The following is a 19,026-nucleotide window of genomic DNA, read 5'->3' as shown; positions in this document are numbered from 1 at the left end:
AATCAGTTTTGTATTTTAAGCTTACTACCACTGAAAATGTAATTCTTCATCTGCCTCAGATCTTGAAACTCATCCACCTGGAGACAGACAGATATTTTGCAAATACCTCCTCTTATGGTATCTGTGTACCATACCTCTAATGGTATCTGCTCTAAAAAATGTGATGTAACCTTGACAAGACAAGCTATTAGAGAAGAAAAAAATTTGTAAGGAGTAACTGAAAAAAAAAAAAAAAAAAAAAAAAAGCTAATGAAAATAAGCATTCTTCTGTTGGCATATTTAGCCACGACTCATATGTTCAAAGTCAAGCATATGTTTAAATAACATCCTGTTCCAGAGTTTGAGTACTCACAGCTTTGCAGAATCAATCTTTCATTGGCATGTGATTACATACACAGTAGGAAAAGCCATGCTAAAATAAAATAAATAAAACTGCAATGCAATGTTAAAAATGCTACTGAATGTTTAAAAAAACAATTCAGAAAAATAAACCTTTTTACCTGTAGGATGTTTTTCACTCTGGCATATGGTAAACAATAAGACAGATATCAATAAATACTAAGTGGAAAATTTTTTTTAAAGATAGCCATTTTAATGGAATACTCTGCCCAAGTGTCAGAAACTATTACTTAACATTAGTACTTAAACGAGGTCAGTGCAATACTGTCCAATCTGCTTCATACTGCATTTTTAAAAAAACCTTCTTATAGTAAAATTCAACTACGTGACTGTGTACTGCTTGTATAAAACAATTAGAAAACTATTTTCTTTTAAGATAAAAAAAAATAGTAAAGATGCTTGCTGGTATCAAAAATGACCTCTTGAACATTCTTGGCAGAGCTAATGTAAAGCCTTCATCCTCTTTTTCCTCCTCCTTTCCTTTTTTATCTTCGACTAAAAAAAAAATATTATTTGCAGAATCTATTAAACACAGCAGGGAGAAGAGACAAGGCAAGAAAAGAATTCAAAGGATATTCTCCTGACTTCCTTAGGAGCTTAATACAATCTTATTAATCTTGTAGAAAAAGAAGAAATAACATATTCATACATCTGGAAAAGAACAAACAAACTCAGAAAAAGGAAAGGAACACGAACACAGAGTAATAGTATCCTATTTCTTGATCAGCAACTAGAATCCAAAGGAATGCTCACTTTTCTGTAACATATTTTGAAAGGCCAAGAATATTGTTCAGCATGCTAAGAAAAATAATCACTTTCATCAGAAATATTTCTAACATGTTTTAGTACTAGCAGTAGTGCTTTAACCCTTAGATAAATACCATCTGAACTGCAAATATGGATAATGTATTTTCTAGAAAACAGGAAGCTCTGAGACAGTATGATTAAAACCATTACTATCTCTCTGAAAACAGGGGGTTATTACAAGGTACCAGGACACCCAGAAAAGTGGATGATAAATCATACAAAACACATTTTTCATATGCATACAGATTAGCTCAGATAATAGGAAAAGATAGCAAAGGGTTGAGACAAGAGCTCTTTCCAGTGAAATTCATTCTCATGACAGCAGACATTTCCAGAACTGTCTTTTTCTCAAAAAAAGAAAAACAAAGCCTGTGAATATTCACTCTGCTTCCTGTGATGAAAAGCATTATAAATCCTACCTCACACTGAGACTCATTAAAGACATTCCATGACTACTTCTTGGATGTGAGGATATCACTCAGAAAGTGCAGGATGATTAATCTGGATGAGTCTAGGCTCTGACCAAGCAAAGCACATACACTTGCATTTATATCCTGTTGGTTTTGATGGGATTATTCAGGTGCAGCAAGCAGAGGTTTAGCTACTTACTGATGTGAGGTCAAAATTTGGTTCTAAATGTTCTGCAGAACTCAAACCACCATAGAGACCCTAGCAACACAGTAAGGACACCTCTATAGAAATATTTATTAAATGAAAGATATTAGAGAAGAACAACAAAAATTCTCAGGAGATTCAATTTCTTTGTCCCGGATAGGGAAATGCACTATAACCAGACCAGAAGTTGCTAAGTGGCCAGCTAACGTCTGTATATTGTCCTGATTCTTTCTAGCTTCAGAAACTGAAATAACTTAACTTTGAGAGACTAAAAACCCAACAAAAACTCCACTTTTGGTATCAGATTTTTTTAACAAGGAACACAAAAAGCAGGGGTACAGGGAATGCTACATTTTATACTTCTGTACCTTGGCACATTACAGATGTTTAAGACTAGCTACTATTCAGAATTGCCTTCTGTTTTTTATTTTATCACTAGCAAAAATTCTTTTAATGCCTTCTACTAGTTTAATGGCTTACTAAAATAATACTTTACATCCCTGTTTATGTAATATAAATTTGATTTTAAAGACAAAAAAATTGGCAGCAAGATTGAGAGGGATGTGTAGAATGCTTTAAATTGTATTTTATTTCTCAATTCTGACTTCCAGAAGGTCGTGTTTCATTAACCAAAACATAATTCAAGTACAAACGTAGAGAGTGAGAAAGTCAAAAGTACAATAATCTACAAGTCTCTACTTAATGAATAAAATATGCTTTGAAATCAGGTTTTCAAAGCTTGCCAATGTTACTAAATAACAATAAATGTACTACTTTTTGGAATGTAGCAAATGGCATATTTTCAAATAGTCCTTCTTACTGTTGAAGGAAATGAGGTCTTAAATGCAGGGCACTCTACATGCTTTTCACAAGCACCACTTTGCTTTCAGGTTTAGACAATCATAACTCTCCTTAACTTTTCATCTTCTTACTGTGCCAAAGTTCATGCCATGTAAAATCAATAAAAGAACCCAAAATATCTGAGCAGCTGAAGAAGACACTTAAAGGTATAGACACCAGACATATCAGACACCACTTTGTCTTTAAAACATGAAACAGGGGTTGTAATAAGATAATTCATAAAATCTGTGGCACAAAAATTAAATAAAGAGAAAAGTACTACTGATTGCCTCAAGCCAGAACCACCTAATAGCTCTAAAAGAGAAAGGAATTACCATTAGAGTCTATGAGATACTCTAAGCACCCCTCAAGGGCCTGTACATGCTTCACTTGCTTTATGCGAAGCCTTGCATCCCTTAGAGTACAATTTTGTTAATCAGTTTTCAAGGTCACAGCTGAATGCAAGAGGGACAGGCTATGTGCATCTGTAGAAGATACTTATTTCTGGAAAAGTCATAGTTCTATTTATGTGAAAATGATCGCAGTTATGCAGCACATAAGTCTTAACCTGAAAACACTTATATCATAAAAAAATACTCAAAACCACAAAATTGTTTGCATTATCAAAGTCTAAAGAGCCAAGGTGAGAGAAATGTCTTTTTAATTAAAATTACTTTCGCAGATACATGCATAATTATGTCCCCACAAAACAACAATGACTATTTTGCCTGAAATTATGGATATATTTGAAGGACAAGAGAGAAAAAGAGCTATTTCTCAAACACTCAATAATAAGGGTCTTCAAAATGATTTTTCTCTCTTGTTTTGGCATTTTACTTTAAAAACAAAATTAAATTACAAATGCATTGAACTGAAAAAAATTACTTTCTGAAGCTATTTTCTATTTTATATAACCAGACGGAACCATATTGCAGCATCACTCTCACCACCTGCTTTCTGATCAGGACATGCTCTGACACCTTTTGAGGCACATATAGCAAAAGTGAATAAATATAACTTATTTTGTCAGGAAATTCAATAAACTCCAGCAAGGTTAGAGAATCCATAGGGACCAAAGGCATAGTCTTGCTCATGAGTGCACTTCAAGATTGACATCAGCATTGTCAGCCTGTTTCCAAAGAGGTTGGACAGATTCATAGAGGTGACATCTGAGTGCAGTCATCTTTCCTGCACTGTGCACATCAGTAGGCTGGTCCTGGTTTTCTTGGCAGCTGTTTGGCTGACACTGCCTTTAGTGGTTACACAGAACATACCTTATGGGAAGTGGTATGACTGTTCTCTTTGTTGCTTCAAACAAAACAAAAAGAAAGAGTAATTTGTAAAATGCAGATGGAATTTGCATGCCAAAAGAGCACTGTCTGTCTCCTACTTTCAGCAGAAACATGGGCAGATTTGTCTCCTGTGTAAAGTGAAATAAGAATAGCATGGGGGGAAAACATTCATAAATGTAATACACTTCAAATAACTAAAGATTGCTGGTAGAGAAGAAAGACAAAGAAACAAGTACATATGCATAAGAAGGTATATATTTATACACATATACTATTAAGTATTATATATAAATATGTATGAAATATTAATCAAAATTCCATTTTACTTAGTAAACATGTAGGAGCACATACCCTTAAAGGAAAGCACAATTGAAAGTGACTCAGAGGAGGGTTTTGTAAAAGTTTGCTGTGGTAGAAAACCTCTGAAATCTCTGCACAGAAAAGCAACACTTATGCTAACTCATTCAGTAGAGTAGAGTAGGTATCATTTTTCCCTTATCTTGCTATCCAGCAACACATTTTCTCTACTATTTTACTCACTTTTCACTGCCACTGAACTCTTTCACGAGCAGGTCCAACCACACTCACAGTTGATCTTTAGAGATCAGCTGTAAGACTTATTCCCTTGGCAAGAGAAAGTTATGTCAGTGTAACTGGAGAAATATAAAGAAATAATTCAAACACTTTTGAAGGACAAATGTACTTGTTTTCATCCTGCTTACTGCATTTCAGTGTACAATGATATGGAATTACTTTAACGTAAACTAAAACAAACATGTCAAGTGAAAATACAAGTCTTAGCACAGGACTTTGTAACAATATAAAAATGTGTTTCTGTTGGTGTCATTTTTCTAGTGGTATTCTTACATTGACATGCCAGTGCAGTATCACTGCCATTTACAAACTTGTACTGGGGAAATTATCATGCCCTTAATTATGTACATTTTCAACCATTTTCAAATGTCTGCACACAGCTCCCTTACTATGTCACAGATATTGACAGAACTTAACAGATTTTAGTTGACTTTGATTATGATGTATTTCTTGTCATTTTCAAACCACACTGCAAATTAGCATGTTTTTGCACCAAGTTCATAACAGTGATGTATTAACTATGTAGCTTGACTTTTGTCTATTTTCCACCATGGGACTGAATTTATTTTCTATGCCCTTGCCTGAAACATGCTCTGGATTTTCCCTTTATAAGGAAACTTTAATTGTGCTGGTAACTTAGTTGATAAAGAACTTAGTGCATTACAGCACAATTTACACTAAATTTTTTACTATAATTTATCAGTATACAACAATTATTGCAATAATTTACTATTCCAAAATTGCTGCTTTAAAATAAACATATAATTAAGTTTACTAAATGAAGTTTTATACAAACACATTCATCAGGAGGAAGAAAGAATTTCCCTGAAGATCTAAAAAATTTAGATCCCTACTGGTTTCTCTTACAGAACAAAGTAAATAATAGATTCTTTCTAAGACTGCCTTCAGAAACTGTTTTGTCTTCAGAAGCAACCATTAACAACATCCAAAGAATTAACAAGAGGAAAGAGAGCTATCAATGATCATGAGTTGCTACGTAAAAAGCAAAAAAAGTAATTCTAATTATTAAATTCCATTACAGTTCCAACAAGACTGTAATGTACCAAGAGCTTTGCATGCTCAGTGCAAACTGTAAGTAGAAAATGTGTAAAATATTTTCCTTACACTGTTGTCAGTCAGTACGCTGCTATGACAATTCATTCTACACCATGGTTTAGAGAGAAATACAGCAGTAGGTGTCCCTATTTATTATATGTACACAAATGAACATATTTCTCCACCATATTCCTCAATCCCTCCCTTATTTTTCCAAAATTTTGTACCCATAAGCCCCTGAATGTGTTACACATCAAAAATATAGTTATGGAATTTGAGAGTAGGACTTTGTCCCAGACATCTATTGAAAACCGTATGTAAACACTTACCATCAAATTCCATCAAAATGTTTATTTGAATTATGCATTTTTGAAATCTGATAACAAATGCTATGGAGCTATTTGACTGAGGAACTGAATGGCTCTCCAAGACATTACCCAGGACAGCAGTGTTCCATATTAGATCATTAAGTGACTTTATGAAGTATCAAGTAACATTTCATAAAGTTTTCTACCTATTATGACAGGTTCTCTGTCTTATGAATAGTCCTTCTCATATTTTGATTTCAGAAATTATGTCCTGGCACATTTGCCCAATACTGCTATTTTCAATTTTCCCTAAGTTCCTGCGAATGAAATTATTCTGTTGTGTGCATATTTAGGTTTTTGCTGCTGGGCAGCTTCATTCTTTCTTGGATATTTTCACTCTTGTTTCCCTATGCTGTAAAAGCCAACCACATCTTTCACAAACACTTTGCATTCCTTCCCCTTATTGAAGTGCAAGATGTCAAACCACTGGCTGCTCAGCAGAGAGCAACAGCTGAGTTCCTCCCCAAACCATTCCCTTAATGCCTCAGTGGAGGCCTGAAAGGAACATCTCTGCAGTCTGTTCACCTTGTTCTTTCAAACCTCAGATCTCTGCTGAAAGGATGAGGCTTGCTAATTAATATTACTTGTGATGGTGACTTTGCAATATAGATACCTCTCCAAAGACAACTGAATTGTGACCTCCAATAGCAATTTTCACCTATCAGATGGTGAAAATATTCAGCTATTACTAACATTGCCTGAAGCAAAACTAACCAGAGATGAAAATGTTTTGTCTTTCATGTTAAGGAATTCATTTTAAAAAGAAGGAAAAGAAAGTCCCAGACACCTGAACCTGCAAACATCTATGGAAGAAAAGGCACACTGCAGGCTTGCAAGTTTCAAAAGAGTCTCTTTGTACAACGTTTTAAAAGCATTTGCTACTCTGCTTTTCTTGGACATTGCAAATAAATTCTAACTTTAACATTTAAATTTACAATACTTGAACAGAATTATATTCATTAGCTATCATTTTTCATTGCCTATGTGCAAGTATTAGTACTCAGGTTTCTTCAGAATATTTTGGAAGTGAAGCTCATGAAATTTTGCATCTGTTACACTTGGATACCTGACACATTAAAACTACTGACTCATCCCAAATAATTTAAACTGTTAAGTCTTTGTGTCTCACAAAGACTCACATAGACATAAACACATAGAATAAAATATGTAAGTGAAGAAATCTACAAAAACAGCTCACTGTATTAATCATACCATGAATTAGAATGGCACAGAACATACAACATATAATATAGACCCTATTGATAATATTCTGGAATCTGCAGACCTCAGGTGAAATGTCAAATGCAAAATGAAATTCATGACATTTATTTTATCCCAGATGTATCATGAGATGCACATTATTGAAATAAATTCAAATCAGAAATGAACTGCACTTTGTGACATAAAAATTCTCACTTGTGGCTGTTTCAAACACTCAGACATACCACACACCATTATATTTATGCTCACAAACATGTGGGCAAATGTAAAAATAAACAAAAAAAAAAAAAAAAAAAAAAAAAAAAAAAAAAACCCAAAAACCAGAAAAACTCAGCAGGCAGTCAATACATTTCCTTCCATTTGCCCTTTCTGACAACGGTACACTAGCATATATGCCAAGCAAAGGAATGACATAAAAAAAAACCTCAGCCTCATAAAGAAGGAAAGGTAGGCAGGCTTTAGTCTCTCAGATGAAGAGAAATTCATGCTTGATGTCCAGCATAGGACACAAGTGAGGTTGTATAAAATCCTCCTCACTTGTCCCCTGCTGGCAAAGGATATGTGCAATGTGACAATACAATAGCTGTCCCAACACACTCTTCTGTTCCCAGATGTGTTGAAGCTGGAAGCTGTCTCACTGAAATGCAGCTGCAGTGCAGATCTTAACAGATTCAGAGACAGAGCACTAAGAACTGCACTGCTGCCCTGTCATTGCCATAGGGGGCTGCTGTACTCCAGTGATTATAATTCAAGGGAAAGATTAAGGCAACTGAATTTCATGCACAAGGCACATCTTTCAGTAGCTCATGGTCCAAGTCCGAGTCTGAAATCCACAGTGTGCACCTCAGGGGAAATGAAGGTCACTTACTGGCATTATCAGACTTGGTTCACATTTAAAAAAATTGCCCAAATTCTCAACAAAAGATTTTCTCTGCATGGCTTTGCTTGTATCAGAACTCAAATATTACAGCTGTAACAGGAGTATTCTATAAGTTACCTTACTAGGGAAAAGAAAAAAAAAAAGCTCTAAATCAATTAGTAACAGTTCTTAGTTTTATATCTAATTTCCTGCTTTAAATAAGTAATTCTTAAGAAATCTCATTAATTTAGGGAACATTAGGGAATAAAGCAGTAGACATTGTCCCTGATGGTCATAGTGCTTAGACAAAGTAGATTTAATTCTTAGCACAATCTTTTTCCACTCCTCTTTGAACTACTCAAGGTAAAGACAACAGAATTTAATAGAGATTTGGAGCAGAGACCACATTATGAAGACAGGTCACAGAGAGGGAAAAAGTACTTCAAAAAAGAATAGCCAAATATAGATTTAATAACTTGCTTGGATTACAATGACCCAAAAGGGTAAATTTAGGATCCTATGTCACAGAAGCAAAGAGAAATAGTAGTTACAGATCTAGAATAAAGTGCTATTTACTCTTCTGAAAACATTCCATGGGTAATGTCCTTTAATGGATATGGTCTACATTTTCATCTCAGAAAACAACAAAAGGTCCCTGGTAAAACCCTCTTCAAATAACAACAAACTGGATCTGAAGCAAATTTGCACTACAGCTTCTTCATTAAGAAAATTTAACAGTTCTCAAACAAATATCAGAATATTCGGAGTTGAAAGAGACTTACAAGAATCATTAAGTCCAACTTTTGTGTGAGTGGCCTGTACAGGGATCAAAGCCACAACACTGGCATTAGCACCACACTCTAACCAATCGAGCTAATCAGTGGATCTCTATCAAAAGCTGAATTTTGCAAATTGTCTCTTCAGCTTTAGCATGGGATTCAAATAATCAACTAAATATTCTGGAATTATTTTTAATGGAAAGGTTTTGAATGCCATGGCTGACCTGCTACCTCATCTACTTCTTGTCATAGTCACTGCTATATTCCTCCTCTGATACTCTTTACACTTTTTTTTTTTTAAAACCTGCATTAATCCCATATATCTTTCACAAGAAGAAAGAAAGACAAGGCAAATTATTTCAGGTGTCTCTAAATCATATTTAAACCGCAATTTAACAAATATTTTACTTCAAAGGAACGTACAACATTAATGCACAAAACAGTACAAAATGTAGGTCAATAAGCAACATGACACACCTATATCAACAATAACGTCATAAAGATGAAAATCCAAAATAGGAAATTAGAAAAACCCTAATCCTCATAATAAACTTGGGGAGATGGTCTTCTTTTGGCATATAAAACCCACATGTAAAAGCCACAACAGAAAATCATTTATATATATATTTATTGAGAAACAAACAATTTTATCTCTTACCAATTTAGGAATATTATCCCATTAAAAAAACAAACAAACAAAAAACCAAAAAAACCCAACTCATCTGTCTCAATTCTGACTTTGCAATAGAGGAAATGAGCAAGCAGGAGTGATAGGAAAATGTCACAAACTGCTGCTGGAGGGAAAACATTTCTAACTTGTATTTTGACTTTAGGAAAAAAAAAAAAAAAAGACTGAAAAAGATGGCTGGTTAAGAGCTAGTGAGAAACTTAGGAGGCCCCAAGTAATCCCATGCAAACCAGATTAACACACTGTTATTACTAACAACATGCAGCCATTCATTCTTGATTGTCTGAAGGAGAAGAGAGCTGCCCATTGAATTTCCATCAGGATTTCCTATAGTACATTCACTTTTTTTCCCTCTCAGTACTGACCTTCTCCATTACTCTCCTGCCCATGGAATTTAATGTGATCACAGTCTAAATTGATTTGCCTTAAAAGAACTATGACAAAGACATTACACCAGAGTTACCCTTGAAGAATAACTAGCATATGCACTACTATCACACTAGCAGAAGTTCTCACTCCCAACTCCAGTATTAGAAAGTCCAAAGAGCAGAAAAGCACATCAAAGATTCCATTGTTTAAACAAAGCAAAATATTTCTTTGTTCAAGATTACGAAGCAGGGATTAATTAGATTAGAAAAAAAAATCTGATCACACCAAATACTTCTTCTGCAGAATTCTTTCTACCTATTAAGTGACAGTATGTCCTATATATCTTTTACACTTATCTGTATCTGCTGAAAGCTAAAAATAATGGTGCCTTTAGGAATTGTACCCTACTGAGTTCGTGAGAGATGACGTGAGGCATTTCTGTTCTACACATTTTATTTTTACACTGCTTAAAACTGCTGTTATTCCTGAACCTGATTTATGGGTACCCTGGGGTACTCCTAACCCCTTTTGATGTTATTTCTACTGGAAACAGTTGACAAAAGCAGATGTTCCCTTGAGGATTGCACAATTTTAGTATTTGTTTCAACTTCCAGCCATTTGCTCAACCTATTAAAGCTTCTTCAAAGACATAGAATAGCAACCCATCACCTTGAATGCTACAGGAAAAAAAATGCATAAAGGCTGCCAATTCACACTAACTCTGCTGTAGATAAGCAGAATACATTGGAAGGCATTACACTACATGGAATACTGCCTATGGATTTAACAGAGCCCTACAAGGGTGTTTGGCTTTCAACTATTTCACTCCAGTGGTCAGACTTGCGTGAAAATATTTATATAAAATATAAACCTAAGGCAAACTAAGTGCATATAATGTGAACTTAAGAATAAAAACTGGCAACAGATTATCATTGCTTCCACTTTGTATTTTTTCTATATAGCAGAGTACACTACTGCTTTATATAAGATCTTTATAAGCTTTGCTAACCTTGCTAAAACCATACAAATGTTGCGCCAAGAATTCTGGAACTTAATTACTCTGCCTGTGGTGGACTAACTGTCAATGATAAATCGATGGAAATACCTAGAGATATGGTGTATGTTGCTGCAAAGAAAAATATTTAAGAAAAATGCAACTAGTACCTCATTGTCATCTTTTCCTGTTTGGTGTCTTGTTGTTGGAGTTTTTTCCAGAAAAAAAAGGAAGAAAAATCTACTTTGAAAAACAGACACAAATTTCTTATTTTACTATAGTGAAGCTAATACAAAGTAATAGCTAATGTACTGAATACAGTTAATCCTCTTTTTCACATGAATGCTACAGAAGGATGAAGGTAGGTTTCACAAAACACTCTAAACTGCAGAGTGCCCTAAATGCTGCTTTTCAACTGCATAAGCGTATTAACAAGTAACTTCCAGTACAATCGCTTAAATATTTAACTGAAGTAAAAAGATTATGGCTATTTATATAATTTCTTGGAATTACATACAAATATTACAAGAATGTTAGGTTGGAGAAAGGAATTAGAAACTAAAAAAAAAAAAATCAAACCAAACCAAACAAAACAAAAAAAAAAAAAAAACCAAAAAAACCTCAGTGGAGATTTTTACGTAGCCCAAGATTTTACAATGACATTTTCATAATTGATAAATGTTTTCATTGTATGATCTTGCTCTTTCTGATGGTCAAAACTTACATTTGACCCGCCTTAAAACTGGTAAAAGACAAAATCAGAAATGAAACCAATTTCTTGCACAGCTTTAATTGAAAAATTATTTCATCCACCCAAAGATACATGTGAAACTCTATTTTAACCACTTGTGGAATTGGCCATGCAAAAATAAAATAGTAGCTTGGGTTTTGGCATCCCCTACAAATGTCTAGTATTACACAAAAGTGCATGGGATGCTTTTATGGCTTTAAAAAATAAATCTAAATTCTGAAAGATAATCAGAATTTAATGTATGGATACATTCTCAAAAATTCAGAGTTATCATAGAAATGTGTATCAATATGTTGACATGATGAGACAGAACAAATTTCTTACATTTTGCTTCTTTTTATGTTACCCAGAAAGGGGATTTTAGGGGATTTTAGATGAGTTTTTTTCCTTATGTTTTCTTGGTAGTTTGTTTTTTTGTGGGGTTTTTTTTTTTTTTTTTTGGGCTTTTTTTTTTTTTTTTTTTGATGCTTGTTATTCTTGAGAGCCCTGTGGACACAGGTCCCAGAGATAGGTACTGTTTATCCCAAAAAGCTCAGCTATTCAGCAAGTTTTATCCCTTTCTTGTACTTCACGCAGTTCAGTGAACACTTCTGAAACTTCCTGGGCCCCACAGAGGAAATATGGAGACATGAATAACTCTTTTCCATTCCACCTTACTGCTAGGATAAAAAGTGAACTTTCACTGCAGATCTACAATGGTTGGGTTTCAGCTCCACAACCAACCCAAGCCAGCTGTGACAAAGCACCCGGTGACACAGCTCTGTGCAGGACATCTGCCAGGCATTTCCATCTGGCTTGGGACTGGGGATCAGCCCTTGGCCCTCTTGTATTTAGCAGTACAGACATGCACTAGGGGTCTGCACTTCACTAAGCCAAACCATTCTCTTGCCCAGGGAATGTTTAGAAGGGACAGGAGGACCAGCCACTTTTGAGTAGCTGAATCTGCAGCCTTGCTGCAAAATGCTGACATACTAATTTGACAGAGACTGATATTTGGTCTTCGTTTAATCTGTACCTAGGAGCCAGTTCTGTAAATACACCACACAGGATGCTTCCAAAACCAGCTCTTTCCAGAAGACACACACCATATGACAGTACAGAGTTCAAGTGTCCTTTCCAATTTCTCCCTTCTGACCAACAACTACCATTTCACAATTCTCTTTACACTTTCATACAAAATATCTCCTAATCAGTAGATAAATGTGTCTCAGGTAATTCTTCACTAAAATGGTAGCTGTCTTTTTCGGGCAATTGGTTTTTAATCCATGCATTTGCAAGTAATGGATATTCTTGAATGTATGTGCCCAAATACCACATGCAAAGATGGATTACAGTATTTCAAACTACAGTAAACACAAACATGAGAACAGATGCATTTCACTTTGATTTATAGAACAAACACCAAGAAGTTAATTTCCTCAGGAACAGTCTGTCCCCCTCAAAAATCCAGCTCTTTCCCAGGCTCTTGAATAAATATTAGCAGAAAATATCTACACACTTATGCCACTATCTTGAGCTCTCAATGTTTTCGTTAGAACTTAAGCAGTCAGCTTTCCACCTGCAACGTGACTAAGGTACAAAAATATGAACTGCAATTTTACCAGCTAAACAAATAACACACCTGAAAATATGACCCATTTTTCACCATCTTACCAGGGAAAAAAAACTACCAGCCTTTAAAAAGGAGAATGAACAAAGAAAAAGAGGCTCTTTGGAAGTGATAAGTACTCTGAAGCACTGAGACTGTACATCTCTGACAATTTTTGTTGTACTTACCTAATATCTGTGCATGTTATACATGTGATACAGCGGCTGTTCGTTGTAACGAGGTTCAAAGCCACAGATGTTTCACTGTCAGTGGTTGGGTGTGCTCCACATTTAAAGTAAAACTCCTGAAATATTGAAGGAGAGATAAAGAGAAGATTACATACCTGCTGCTCAGGTCCTTCCTTTATCTTTGGTTAACTGACATTTGAGAGAACAGACAAATCACCACTGCCAACAGCAAAGGAGGACAATCATTAGGAAAGGTTTACAAGGGATTCCTTGCAAAAATACCAGTCTAGGTGTGCATTTTGTTCAGCGCCTTTCCTAGCAAAGAAGATACCAGTGTGACACATTATGTGATCTTCTGGATTTGCAAAAAAAAAAAAAAAAAAAAAAAAAAAAAAAAAAAAAAAAAATCACTTAATCTAGACTTTTTCTAAGTATGGTCGTCAAAGGCAAAATACTAACCAATTTCAATACGCATTAATATTGCAACTATATTTTCTTGTTACAGATATTACCATTTTCTGAACTCTACAACATAGAATTTTAGCTCTAAAATAGTGAAGTCTGCCCTTGCTTTTGTGATGTTGGAAATCTTGAAGATACAATTTTACCATCATAACAAAGGAAAGCTCTACCTCTCTTGCAGCCCATATTACATTTGCAAGTGTACAGTGTTTGAATCAAGTTGCTTTAGCCTCTTAGACTGCCTTCATTAGCATAATATTTTTCACACAAATGTGTGTTTTGTTCTCTTTTCCACTGCACCCCAGGGAAGGCCATATGAAGCACACTATTCTTTGATAAGGTTTTGTTACAAGAAATTGTTCTAAGTGTCCAAATCACTTTAAGCATATGTATATAAAAGCAGTCTGAAGACTCATGCTTTGCAATAGGAGCCACAGATTAAGGTTTGTAATTTCTTTGTTGCTATGAGACCTTCTTTCCAGTAACAAATTGTGGAGGTTTGTAATGAAAAAAAAAAGTATAAATGAAATGTGAATTGGAACTTAAAGTTATAAAAACATTGGAAGAAAGCATAAGAAGGCATAAAAGAATGATAATTGTTGACATCAAGATACTAGCATCACAGTTTATTCTCAAGAAACCTGGCCTTGGTAGAAAAATACTAAGAAAACAAGGAAAAAACTCCAAACAAACTGCAGCAAGGGAAGAAAAAAAAGGGGAAAATCGGCAACATTTGCTAATGACTCTCGAAGGTGGGACAGGATGAAGGAAAAGAAAAATTACAGCTACTGTCAACTTTTTTAGAGTGAAAAAGTCCCATCCATGTCTTGGCATCAGGAATAATCCAAAAGCCATGAAAAAGACATGCTACGTGTTTGCTAGTGTCACTCCCAGTTCCTACCTAGAAAATGTGGACACATATTGCAGCACCCACTAATACATGAGTAAAAGAGGACATGTGGATGAAGGAGAATGAAAAAAATCAGTTTTGTTTAATACAAAATCCCCTTTCCCTTTCTAAAACTTTGCAATACTGTACTAAAAACAGTCCAGACAGACTCTTACTTTCTCATACAGCCTTGCATTTTGGTGTTCTTTGTCTGCAAAAGAGCTGTCATTTACTGGTTTGGGGTTTTTTTTCTCTGTGGTGATCATCATTTAGCCATATTGTGTATTTCTACATAAGACAAATACAGTACTATGCAATGCCATGCTACTCTAAGGTGGACTCTGGTAACTGGGATATGGGAAGTATTACTGTAACCTTCCTCCTAGGTTACTCACCCCTGTTTGTCACAGAAGTGCTCACATATGCAATAGATTCAGCAATATATTCATACCCCACGGTAAGTGAAGGGCACAATGTCTGATGCATGCCTTAGCAGCAGTTTAAGAGAACCATGTGGCAAGAGCACAGTTTAAAGGCAGCCCTGATCTTTAAAGTAATTGTTCACAGGACTTTTGAAATAAGTCACCAGTACACATTTCTACATAGCTAAATTACCTTTGTGTCCTGTTTCATAAGGAAGGAAGAAGTCCCAGGCAAGAAAATATGCCTAAAATCATCCTTAGACAAGACTGCAGTCTTTGCAAGTTTTGGCTCTTGTTCAAGACACAGATATACATACAACTTTTAAATATCAGCTTAACTTGAAGCATTTCAGCTTCAAATGAGTCAATGGAACTACACATTCATCTGGAATAGATGATAACCTTAACCAATCTGTAACTTCAATTTATTTTCAACATTTAAAAATGTATCCATTGATCTTTGCATTATTTGCTAATAGATTTTGGAGCTTAAGTTTCTTTGCCCTTTAATTTGAATTTATTTTGTTTGAATTAAATGTTAAGAAGGATTTACTTCAGTGCAGAAGATATATATTTCTTTGCTTCAGTACATCTTCTGCATACAACTAAAAGAATATTGACAAATCACAATTCAAGAACAGGTAAACCATGGGCAAGGAAACATACAAAAAAATTTTGATAAAAGTACTTACCCATTATAATAAAAACTTATTTGGATAACAAACAAAAAGTGTAATAAAGGTATTAAGATATGAACCAATTGAAATAGATTTAGATGTCTTTTTGTCCCTAATGGGCATCTGTTTGGTGATTCTAATTGCTTTTGATAATACCTCATGATGGTTCTGGTCATGAAAGGTACTTAATGAAGAAGGTAAATAAAACTACGCAATTCTTATTCCAGGGAAAAGCAGACAGAAAGGGAAAAATAGCCAAGTCTTGTGCTATAGTCCCAAAATACTTCTGCTATATCATTAGGAAAATTACTTCTCAATATTTCTATTTATCAGCCCAAACACTGCTTTAAAAAAAACCCTCTAATTAAATTTATGATATGCTTCAGTGTTGCTGAATTGAGAACATTTTGGAACGTGAAAACACTGTTTAATATAACAAAAGAAAATCTTGCCAGTTTCCAAAGCTATCCATTGAAAGACTCCCTGCTTGACTAAACTGCAATTAAAGAAACAGTAAATCTTAATATTAAATACAAACAGAACAGAGTGCTCATTAAAAATATAGGAAAAAAGCCCACAAGATTATGTGTCAAGTATTTTTTCAGAAGTAATCCTGAAGCTTAAAGAATAAAAGAGTTATTCACAACAGATATGTTGAGACTAGCAGTATACCCTTGGAAAATCAAAGAGCATCAACCCACACAAAGCACAGTTCTACACAATCAATGCAATACTCTGTCTCTGGAGATCTGAGGCCTCAGTGTGGTGCTGGGAGTTCAGAAGTACAAGGAAAGTTTGGAACCAAAAATGCAGTATGCTTTGAGTGCCTGACAGCTCTGCAGCAGCGTGGACTTAATTTCCAGATTTTTCAATATTTCTTTTTCTATGCAGTAATACACATTCCATCTGTTTAAAAGCTTTTAAAAGTCCCAAAACAAATTAAGTTTCCAGCTGCATATAAAAGTTTATGTTGCTTGGTTTTGCACATTGCATAAATACACAATCCACAAGTATTTATTTGTTCAATCTACCAGATTTTCCAGAGATTTAACATACATATGCCCTTTTTATACCAGGGCATATACCTATGAAGTTATCACTACAGATAACCCATCAGCACAAGTTGCTTTTTAATTGCTTCCAGCAATGAAATTACGGAAAGCAAAATATAAAACAGAGGAGTGTAGCCACTTCTCACTCTTCAGCCTTGCATTTCACCAGGCATGTAAATGTAGCTATTCTTTTATTTAGTCTTTCACCCAGTGTATGGAAACCTAAGGAGACAAATTTGCCAGATTTTTTAATCCAAATCATTTCTGTTCCAGTGTTAATCTCTGAACAGGTGTAGAAGCCAGCCAATTTAAGACTAACATTATAAATTAGCTTCAAACTGTAAAAATCATACAAGCGGTAGTTATTTCTTAAGCTTGATATCAAAATTGTTCTAAACTTATGCTATATGAGACAATATTTTCATAATGTTGACTTCACAATAAAAAAACCCCAAACCTTACAGAATAACACAGAAGGAATGGGCAAAAATTCATGCAGCCTACATCAGTATCTGACTACTTCTAATTTTTTTTTTTTAAGATATAAGAAATCACATTATTCCTTCTTTCTGCACATGTGTTTTTAGTTACAAAAAACTTTCTGATGATTGTAAGTATGGTTGTTCAGCAATAAGTAAGGATGTCAAGGAATTATTGCAAGAGCAGAGACAAAATTTAGTGCTTTTCTTAGTTCTAAAAGTGAGTAGTTTTATGGTCACCTACTGCAGTGAATACCTTTAGATCATTTTCTTGCCTAAAGGCATAGGTCCCATGAAATTGTGAACATTCTATTTAACACTATAAATGTCTTCCTTTTGGCAGTGTATCTGATAGATTGTTATTCAGAGAAGGGAGCAGGCATCACTCTTACATACTCTGTCATATTCCTCACTCCCGTTATTGCTTTTGTGTCACACAACATCATAAAAAGTGCACGAGGGAAGAAAAGGTTCAAAGATACATGGTCAATGTTAGCTCCTTTTTATGAAACTCAAGAACAAAATGTTCAGATTTTTCAACCCCCCCCCCCCAAAATCTTCTTTGATATTTTACTAAAAGTATCTGTTTATAAACTCTCTCTTTTCAAACAAACCAGGGGTTTACATACCCCTAAATGCTGATGATAACTGAACTGTCTTCTTTATGGTCAAGTAACCAACATAAGCAAGATTAAAGTCATACACAAACCATCGGGGAAGGCAGTCTGAAAAAGGCCTAGAAGAAACTTTACCCTTTTGATATGTGTTCTCAAGTCCAGTTTACTCCACTGTCAGAAAAAAAACCCCACTAGTCTTGGCTAAGTACCACCAAGACAGCCTGCACCTTGGCTGGTGCACAACATATACACATAAAAACACACGTCCCTCCCATTGCTTCTCATTTTGTGCTACGTAAGTTGGCTAAACTAAGTAAAGTCAGGCAGATTTCTTATTCCCAGTTCTTAATAAGCTAAAAAAGAACATGAGAGTCTTATGGTATTTTCCCCTCAATTGTCCACACATGTTTATTTAGGATTGATAGACAAAACCATTTATGAATATGTTTTATAGTCATTGAAGGTGTGGTTTTCATTTTTTTAAATTATCAGTAAACTTGAATCTCATTTCAACTATATTATCACAATTATCCCCATGAAAGAGAGAAAACTTCAGTGCTATTGCGGCACACCCCTGTGATAATGTTTTGTTTGCTTTTGAAACTGAAAAATTTAGTACATAGTCAGTGGATCTGGGGACAGATTAAAGGAGACTCACTTCAGAACAGCTGTGGAATCAAATATTTCTTCCAGGATGTTCTGGGAAAGACTGAGCTTAACTCTGTGCAGAGATATTTCCAGGTTCCTATACCCCAGAAGAACTACAGGCAGTAGTTTTCCAAGTCATAGAAATATCTCTGTGACAAACAAACAGATCTAAAACATTACTGTTCACATATGGAACAGGCACTGCTTTTAATGTTACATAAGTAAAAAACATCAGAACTACACTGGCTAACTGCTATGAGGGAGGTTGTAGAGCCAAAGAGCAATTCCTCAAGATTTAAATCAAAAACAACTTTGTGATAGACACGTGAATGCATTACATACACAAGACTGCTCCATTTTCTTCTGTGAGCA

The 19,026-nt window shown here is 34.9% G+C and overlaps 1 protein-coding gene across 2 annotated transcripts in view; it reads right to left on the bottom strand.

Moving 5' to 3' along the window:
* Positions 1-19,026, bottom strand: part of PRKN (parkin RBR E3 ubiquitin protein ligase) — a 670,711-nt gene that overhangs the window by 331,827 nt on the left and 319,858 nt on the right. For both annotated transcript variants that reach the window (XM_053937694.1, XM_053937695.1), the window contains exon 6: positions 13,409-13,524. In XM_053937694.1, the coding sequence (XP_053793669.1) occupies positions 13,409-13,524 (116 nt within the window). The remainder of the gene's footprint in view (positions 1-13,408; positions 13,525-19,026) is intronic.

This window comes from Vidua chalybeata, chromosome 3 (assembly GCF_026979565.1).
Source record: "Vidua chalybeata isolate OUT-0048 chromosome 3, bVidCha1 merged haplotype, whole genome shotgun sequence".
In the NCBI taxonomy this organism is placed as follows: Eukaryota; Metazoa; Chordata; class Aves; order Passeriformes; family Viduidae; genus Vidua; species Vidua chalybeata.
Note: the sequence above shows the minus strand (reverse complement) of the source record. Positions and strands in the feature narration are given on the sequence as shown.